The following is a 9,440-nucleotide window of genomic DNA, read 5'->3' on the forward strand; positions in this document are numbered from 1 at the left end:
GCTCCTGTGTTAAAAAAGGAGATTGGCAAGTATGAGGGAGGTAGTCAAAGCACAGGAGCACAGAACTTGAGTCTTCCTCTCTAACATAAACAGAAAGCTTGAGGGAAAATTGAGAATAGGGCAGGGCTCTTACTGAGTAATTCAGACTTATTCAAAGCATGTTCCTGAACCAGCTGGCTTCTCCCCTGTGCTCCCATGTTCTGCCTTCTGAGGGAAACTGCCCTTAGACATCTCCGGACCCGAGAGGTCACCTCACGCGGTCTGCAGGCATATTTATGAAATGCCTGTTGTGAACCAAATAGAAGGCTAAGTGCTTCCATAGGCATGATCTCATTTAATCCTTACAACAACCTCGGCGCAGGGGGAGTAGACATTCCCATTTTGCAGGTGAGGTAACTGAGGCCCAGGGCTGGTCAACACACATATAAGAGGTATTTTGAAAAAATGGTGGTAAAATGGTGGTGTCCGAATATGACCCAGGTCTGCCTGACTCCAACCAGCTTTTTCCACCTCATCCCCATGCCTCCTTTGTGCCTATACCTAATGGCATCCACAAATCTGACCTGCATGACCTCACTTCCAAGACCCTCTGATTTCAGCTTTCCTAAGTCACTAATTCATTCATTCTGTTAAGTATTTATTGAGTACCTTCTGTGTGTCACACCTGTTCTGGGCACGGGGGATACAGCGTGGGAGATCATCTAAATCTCTCCCCTTAGGGAGCTCACATTCATTGTGAGGATGTTGGACAATTAACATAGCAGGTGGTGAGCACTAATGAAAAATACAATGAGTATTTTAAATCAGGCAATCAGGAAAGGCTCTTTGAGATGTGACATGAATTGACACCCAAAGGAAGCGAGAGAGTGAGCCATAAGGATGTCTGGGGATGGAGTATCTCAAGCAGAGGGACAGCAGTGCAAAGGCCCTGGGGCAGGAACCTACTTACTCTATTTGAGGACCACTGACATGAGCAGGGGGGAAATGGGAAGTGTGGAAGTCAAAGAGAAACCAGCCCAGACAGGAGGACTTGGGGCCATTGTGAGGACTCGGACTCTTACTCTGAATGAGGTAGAAAGAGTGGTGGGTTTTGATGGAGGAGGGCTGTTGTCTGACTCAGTGTTAACAGGGTCCCTCTGAGGAACAGACTGGGGGGCAAGGGGCAGGAGGTGGGTACAGAGACCAGGGAGGAGGGTTCAGTGGGGGGAGGACAGAGGCTGGACTCGAGCAGAGAAAGGAGATGAGGCTTTGGGTCTGGGTGCTGTCTCTGCTCCTCTCCATGGTGTCCCGAGCTTCCAGCTGGCATCTGCTGATCCACCTGTGCGCAGTACCTGTCCTGGAGCCCAGCTTCAAATCCTGATTCCTCCCATTACTAGCTGTGATCTTAACCTGTGCAGCAGTTTCCTTGACTGTCAGAGGCAGGAATGTGAGGGTGAAGGGAGGGAGTCCTGGCGGGGTGCTCAGAATGGTGTCTGGCACACTCCTGGGCACACACTCTGTGTTCTTGCTAGTGGTGGGCATGTTGGGATTGTCAGAGTGGTTTTTTGGCAGTTTAACTGTGAGACACATACACAGGCATGCACGTACCTCCTGAAGGCAGAAACTTAATTTTAAAGAGGACTTATTTTGAAGTAGCTCCTTCTCACTCCCCCAAGGGTCCCAGGGAGGCAGGCCCCCTCAGCAGCAGAGACCAGCAGCAGGGAAGTGCTCATGACTAGGAGGAGCCGGGGCCATCACCACTCACTAGCTGGGTGTCCTCAGTCTGGGAGGGGGACCGTCATGGTGCCTGCCTCACGGGGAGCTTGGGCGGGTGGAATGAATCATGTCTGAAAGTGCTCGGCACAGACGTAGTCAGCCCCAATAAAAGATGTCTGTGAGGGTCCCACCCCAACTCCTCTCCCTGTTCTTCCACTTCTGCACAAACTGGCCCCTCCTCTCCTCACCCCTAGCCTGCCTCTGCCTGTCTGTCTCAGGTGCCTGCTTCCTGCTCCCACTTACTCCATGCCAAAGGGGAAACCAAGTCCGCACAAGGCACCAGACTCCCCCCGTTAGCTGCCAGCCATCTGTGCCTGGCCTTGACCTCTCCTCTTGAACATGTTAGTCTAGGGGGTAAATGGACGTTAAATGAGTAAATACCTAGTTACACATCGTCATAAGTGCTGTGAAGAAAAAGATCAGTGTGCCAGGCCAGTAAGTAGCAAAGGCGGCCCTCTATTCAGGTGGTGTGGTCAAGGTTAAGATCACAGCTAGTAAGGGGAGGAGTCGGGATTTGAAGCTCGGCTCCAGGACAGGTACTGCCAACACCTGCAGGGTCAGGAGGCCCCAGTGCAGGACACAAAAGGGACATGGGGGAATATTCCTGGCAGAGGGAGGGACACACCGGACCTCGCTCGAGGCAGAAGTGATCCATGCCTCTTTTACACTTGAAAATGGGCAAATAAACAGGTGATTGCCATTTACTTTGAAACACATCAAAAATGTATTGATGCGTGGTTAGATGTATAGATATGTGATGAATGTGTGATAAAGCAAGGAGAGTAAAATGTTAATGGTAGACTGTGAGTGGTGGCTACATAGGTATTCACTATGAAACTCATCTTTATGATGCGTTTGCAACATTTTCAATTTAAAGTATCGTAAGGGAAGGAAAGGACCACAGGTCATAAAAATGATGATAGTCTACAAATCGGGAAAAAGGCAGTGACCATGAAGTGGCGGGGACGTCACCTTTATTGTACACACACAGCGCCCCCCCCCAGACCCTTCCTGGTGGCATCTAGTTCCTACTGATGCATTGCTTCGTATTTGTTTTCCTATTCTATTTATGTGCCTTGTATCCACAGGAAGCCTGTAAATTCCCCAAGGGCAATTTTTGGTCTTTTATTTTTGGTCCCACGATTGATGGAATTTTGGTGCTGGAAGTCGTGTTTGTTGTCCTCCCCTGGAGACACACACACACACACACACACACACACCCGCCGTATATAGAAGGAATTGTGGCCCCCAGAAGGGAAGGGAGCTGCCCACAGGTACATGGTCCTACTAGGAAGGCACGTCTCCCCGCACCCAGGCCAGCACATGGCAAACCTTCTAGAGACTTTTAGGCAACTGTGAAAGGTCAGGTTCTGGCAGTGGACAGCCAGGACCCTGGCCCCTCTAAGCCTCTGTTTCCGCATCCATACAATGGGGATCACAAGAGGACTTCTGCCTTTGGGTTGTGGGAGGCTTAAATGGTTTTAGCTCTTCACAGTCCTGGAAGCTAGCTAGTGCTTAGTGAATAGTCGCGGCTATCACACATCTAAAAACCAGGCCTTCTGTGTCCCCATTCCTGTCATTGTAAAGAGGCCCACCCTCCTGTCACCAGGGTGCCTTCCCCCTGAGCCTTTGGTGCTTCTCCCGTGCAAGGACCTCCCACACGCATTCCTTTCCTCTCCTCTTTGCACGATTCCCCACTACTTGATGCCAAACAGGAGAAGACTGTATTTTCAGAATATGTTTTGTAGCTCTTAAGTTGCTTGTCCTCCACTTCCTATGTGACCTTGGTCATGTTTCTTAACCTGCGGGAACCTCCATGTGCTTCTCTGTAAAAGGGGCGATAACAGAACCTCCTACCTAACCAGGGGGTTGGGAGGATTCAGTGATGTCATGCATGGAAAGCACCCAGCAGGGAGCCCAGCATTGCACAATAAATACAAGTTACCGTTGTTATTCCTTTCGTGCCACACACACCCCAACGAGGATACTACCCCCTTGGGCTCCACCTAGGTTCCAGCCATTCTCTTCGCTGGTGCTTTGCCCCCACTGCTGGCCTGAAGTGGCCTTCTCTGCACAGATGCTCCCCTTAGTGCCGAGCATGCATGGATTTTGACTGCTAGTGAAGCCTCGCTTGTCCCCGTGAACGCCCTCTTACATCTGACCTGCCTGAAGTCTCCAGCTCGGCACTCCTGTGCATCAGCCCCAGCTCCTTCCGCAAAATAGCAAGAAAAGAGTAGCCTCCCCCATCCACCCCTCCTTGGGGAGCACAGGGGACCATGATGAGAGTATAACGTGTCACATTTATTCACAAATCCCAGTACAGCCCCCTTCTGGGACTTAGGAAATCTGCCCACCCCACCCCCCCGCCCCCAGCTCCTCCGGGTCATTTCAGCTAGTATGATAACAGGAATGGCTGTCTGCTGAGTGAGGCCAGTGCGTCAGTTTAGGGAATGATGTTGGCGACGCTCTAGAAGAGAGGAGAGAGGAAATGAATGTAGGAAACACAGCCCTGAGGGGACCCAGACCTCTGCCTTCACGTCCGCGAGAGAAATGAGGGGGACATCGACATGAGCTTCTCAGACCTAGAAATTGCTTATGTTCTGCGGAATGTCTTAGGAGAGTGTCAGGGGCCTGTGGGGGAGCCAAGAAGCCTTGTCTGTTTTGCCTCCAAGGGTCCCCTGGTGCCCCCATAGCCCAGGAATAAACAAGGCTGTGCCTTTGGATTCAGGGCACAGTCTGCTGGGCTGTTCCACACCCTCATCCTCTGCCATGTGCTGCATTCAAAGAGAAAAATGCAAAACTAGGACTTTGCTTTGGCTCCAGAGTAGGGACCAGGGTTCCTCAGGAGGCTTTCTACTGGGGGCTCCTGTGAGCCAGGAGAAGCCCAGAGCCTCAGGTTCCTACCCCAGTGTACTGCTGTAAGGCAGCAGAGTGGGTTGTGGTAGGGAGGGACTTGGCGGGGGGGGGGGGGGGCAGGGGAGAGGTGATGAGACCTGGTGAGCACACAGAGGGATGGGTTCAGCAGCGCCTCCCTCCCTAGTCCCTGGAGGTCTGTTCGCCAGCTTGCATTTGCCTCAGCAGGCACGGAAAGCAGGCAGAAGAGGAAAGCAGGATGTCAGGGGCAAAGAACAGGGAAGGCCAGAGCTGGGAAACAGGTTGGAGGGTTTCTGCAAGGCCGAGAGTCTGTCGCCAACGAAGTTGTCCATGAACACACAGTGGGAAGGGAGTGTGAGACCACCTCCAGACAGGAAGCAGAAAGTTAAAACCTCCTGGGCACTCACCTTCCACAGAGCTGGAAAGTTGATGAAGGGCTTGTTGACCGAGGCCTGGAATTCAAGAACAAGAGGGTTGGTCACCAGCATCCATCCCCCCATCCTGGGAGGGCTCCCCTCCCCACACCGAGTCCTGGCTGTGCTGGGGAGACTTACTCCAGATGTTGCTGTTGTGGTTGCGCCCCCTCCGTGCTGGCCGGTGGAAACGCCTGGATGAGCGCCCTGCGGACGAAGCCCAGACTGTCATTATAACGCCCCCCGCCCAGGCCCTTGAGGGTCTCTTTCCCCTCTTAAATCCCTTGAGTGTTCCTCTTCCCGGGTGACCTGCCATCCTCTAGGGTGACTGGGGCCGGGGTGGAGGCAGAGGCTAACCCTCTACCCCCTCATTATCCAGAAAGAAACCCAAAGCCCATGTCGCTATGGGAATTCTGTGAGATGGAAAGAAAATCCTGGAAGGATGTCTGCCCCTACTGACTAATCTTCCCCCAATTCCCTTTTATGTCAGTGAATGAAATGCCCTCAGTCACTGAGAAGGGTCTGACTGGAAACTGGAAAGGGAACCCAGGGGACCCACGCAAATCCTAGGACCATAGTTTAACCTCAGCCCCGACCTCAGCTCTACCCTTCTGTACCCCCTCTGACCTGGTCCCTAACATCGGTTGATCCCTGTCCTTGTTTTATGCCCAGATACTCAGCCATGCCTCTGCTGCTACTGTGGCCAGCTCTGAATCCCATAACAAACCTCCCCCTCCTGACCCCTTCCCAGTGAAGACTGCCCACTTCTCTACTGGGCACACTTTCTATGGAGTCCCTGCCTCCCCACTCACCCATCCCTGGGTCCCTGCCTGCAGCCCATGTGGCTATCAGCTTCCAGGTCTGGGCTGGTCTTCAAGGTGTCGCAAAGACTCCTCATGGAGATTGGAGAGTGGGGACTGAGGCAAGCAGAGGTCAGCCTTCTCCTATTCCCCAAGCCCCCAGCCTGGTCCACTGTGACCCTTGCTTCCCTCTGGCCCCCAGTATTTGTTCCCTTTAGAAAGATGTTTCCTCTACAGAAATCCTCCAGGAGACGTCCCCCGAAGGGGCAGTATAGGGGAAGAGAAAGAACCCTGACCTATGATTCGCCAGACCTGCGCACTAGCCACCTGACCTTGGCAAATCCCCTTAAAACCTCACTGAGCTTCCGTCTCCTTATCTGAGAATCAGGGAGTCAGCCTCCTCACCTTGACTACCTCAGAGGCTTGTTATGAAAATTAAACCAAACAGGGCTTATCTCCCAGAGCCATTCCTCATGCTTACTCTGATGCTCTGGATTTTCTCAACACTCACTCTGTTTGCACTGTGCAAGATCTTGACTCAGTAATCATTTCCTGTTCCCCGGGAGAGGCTTCACGTTCCTCTCTTTACACCTCCTCAACTAGGAGGGCAGCTCCCTGAAGTGTGAAGGTTTTCGCTGTCTGATCTAGGGCCTTGCGGACGAGATGGTTTGATCCATCTGACCAGCTGAGCACCAGCTCCTTTGTGAGGAGATGGAGAGGAAAAAAGGGAATGTGGTCATAGAGCTCCCCAAGCTTCTTTCACTGAATGAAGCCTACATGGACAACCCGAATGTCCCAGGGGCTTAACCTCTCCCTCCCCCAGCCCCTTCTCCCCATTTCCCCACCTCTGTTCACCTACATTCAGCAGCTGGTTGGCCTCCTTGCCGGCTTGGTTGACCCCATTATGAACATTCTGCTGCAACCTGTCCACCTCCTTCCCGGCCTGGCCAGCAGCATGGTGGACACCTTGGCCAAGTTTCTCCGCTTCCTTTCCAGCCTGGCCAGCAGCGTGGTTGACCCCTTGGCCAAACTTCTCTGCCTCCTTCCCGGCCTGGTTGACCCCATCGTGGACCCCTTGGACCACCTTGTCTGCCTCCTTTCCAGCCTGTTCAACGGCATGGTGAACCGCCTGGCCAACGTGCTCCACCTCCTTCCCAGCCTGGTTGACCCCAGGATGGATCCCCTGGACTATTTTGTCTCCCTCTTCCCCAGCCTGCCCTGCAGCATAATTAACATCATGGCCAAACTTTTCTACCTCCTTCCCATCCTGGCTAACCGCATGGTGGACCCCTTGGACTATTTTGTCTCCCTCCTTCCCAGCCTGCCCAGCAGCATGGTGGATCCCCTGACCAAGCTTCTCTGCCTCCTTCCCAGCCTGGTTAACCCCATGATGGACCCCTTGGATTATTTTTTCTCCCTCTTTCCCAACCTGCCCACCAGCATGGTGGATCCCCTGACCAAGCTTCTCTGCCTCCTTCCCAGCCTGGTTAACCCCATGATGGATCCCCTGACCAAATTTCTCTGCCCCATTCCCAATCTGCCCAGCAGTATGGTGGACCCCCTGGCCAAACCTCCCTGCCTCACTTCCCGCCTGGTTCACCCCATGATGGATCCCATGGCCAAATTTCTCCGCCTCATTCCCAGCCTGGTTCACCCCATGATGGATCCCATGGCCAAATTTCTCTGCCTCCTTCCCAGCCTGGTTCACCCCATGATGGATCCCCTGACCAAACTTCTCTGCCTCCTTCCCAGCCTGGTTCACCCCATGATGGATCCCATGGCCAAATTTCTCCGCCTCCTTCCCAGCCTGGTTCACCCCATGATGGACCCCCTGACCAAACTTCTCCGCCTCCTTCCCAGCCTGGTTCACCCCATGATGGACCCCCTGACCAAACTTCTCTGCCTCGTTCCCAGCCTGGTTCACCCCATGATGGATCCCCTGACCAAACTTCTCCGCCTCGTTCCCAGCCTGGTTCACCCCATGATGGACCCCCTGACCAAACTTCTCTGCCTCGTTCCCAGCCTGGTTCACCCCATGATGGATCCCATGACCAAACTTCTCCGCCTCCTTCCCAGCCTGGTTCACCCCATGATGGATCCCATGGCCAAACTTCTCCGCCTCCTTCCCAGCCTGGTTCACCCCATGATGGATCCCATGGCCAAACTTCTCTGCCTCCTTCCCAGCCTGGTTCACCCCATGATGGACCCCCTGACCAAACTTCTCTGCCTCCTTCCCAGCCTGGTTCACCCCATGATGGATCCCCTGACCAAACTTCTCTGCCTCGTTCCCAGCCTGGTTCACCCCATGATGGATCCCATGGCCAAACTTCTCCGCCTCCTTCCCAGCCTGGTTAACCCCATGATGGACCCCCTGACCGAACTTCTCTGCCCCATTCCCAGCCTGCCCAGCCGCATGGTGGACCCCCTGGCCAAACCTCCCTGCCTCACTTCCCGCCTGGTTCACCCCATGATGGACCCCCTGAATCACTTTGTCTGCCTCCTTCCCAACCTGTCCAGCAGCGTTGTTGACCCCATGGGCAAACTTCTCTGCCTCCTTTCCTGCTTGTCCGACGCCATTGTTGATCCCATGGGCTACCTTGTCCAAGCCGTTGTTGAGCCCCTGGACGCCTTTGTCCAGTTCCTTGCCGGCCTGGCTCCCCATGTGGCTAAGTCCATTAAAAACTTTCTCCACTTCCCTTCCAGCGTGAGTGATTCCATTATTGATGCCTTCCAGGGCCTTGCCCACCTCTCTCTCTGCATTGCTCAGCCCTCGGTTGATTCCTTCAATGACCTTCTCAATGGGGTCATCATTGGCTGCCCATCCAGGCTGGGCCCCCAATAGCAGTAGGAGGGAGCAGGAGCTGACCAAACTGGCAAGGTGCATGTTGTTGGCAGGGTGGGGAGGATGCAGAGAGGTGCAAGGGAAGCAAAGCTGCTATTTATACTCTACCTCCCTCTCTTCTCCACCCCTCATGACTCAATTACCCCTGTGAGGCACTGACTTGGTCCCCAGTCAGGGAGGTATTTCCCAGGGAGCTTTGAGTTGAGCAATGAAGAGGAGGAGGAAGTGAAGGTGAGTCATGAATGGAGAACACTCACGTGGCATCTTTGCTCCTTGCCCAGCTCAGGCCCTCCACCCCAAAGCCCAGATGTCTGCCCTTCCAATCACCTCCTCTTTTCATTCCTCACCCACTATCCAGGCCTCCTCTCTCCCAACCCCACCTTCAATCACCCCCATCTCCAGGACCCAGGCCTGGTTCTTCACTCCTCTCAGGGAATCGAAGGATCCAATTTCCCCAGTGGCAAGAGTCTGGGAAGATGGGGGGCTCAGTCAGGGGAGGGAGAGCACTCCTGGAGAGTTGAGGGAGTCATCAGACCTTGCTCTTTCTGTTCTCGTTGTCTCCCCCCTACGCTTACCACATCCCAGCCCCACAGGTCTTCTTCTCCTTGGTTCTCAGACACACCAGGCTCATTCCTGCCTCATGGTCTTCGCACATGCTATGTGCCTGGAAGGTAGAACTCCCATCTTTACATTGTGGGTTCTTTCTTATTCTGTTCTTGGTTCAAATGTCACCTCAGAAAAAAACTTCCCTGGCCA

General features: G+C 53.7%; 1 protein-coding gene across 2 annotated transcripts; it reads right to left on the bottom strand.

Annotated features, from left to right (window-relative positions):
- Window positions 1-4,036: 4,036 nt before the first annotated feature.
- On the bottom strand, window positions 4,037-8,748 carry SBSN (suprabasin; the record flags this gene model as incomplete). Of its 2 annotated transcripts, XM_080829049.1 has the most annotated exons (5): window positions 4,037-4,222; window positions 5,037-5,081; window positions 5,184-5,249; window positions 6,702-6,947; window positions 8,352-8,748. In XM_080829049.1, 5 exons carry the CDS (start codon window positions 8,724-8,726, stop codon window positions 4,199-4,201), a joined length of 756 nt encoding a protein of 251 aa, XP_080685175.1. In that variant the 3' UTR covers window positions 4,037-4,198. The 2 variants fall into 2 exon arrangements, with proteins under 2 accessions (XP_080685175.1, XP_080685174.1); XM_080829048.1 differs by having other exon boundaries at window positions 6,702-8,726.
- Between the last annotated feature and the right edge of the window lie 692 nt (window positions 8,749-9,440).

The sequence above is a fragment of the Martes martes genome (assembly GCF_963455335.1).
Source record: "Martes martes genome assembly, chromosome: 17".
Classification (NCBI taxonomy): Eukaryota; Metazoa; Chordata; class Mammalia; order Carnivora; family Mustelidae; genus Martes; species Martes martes.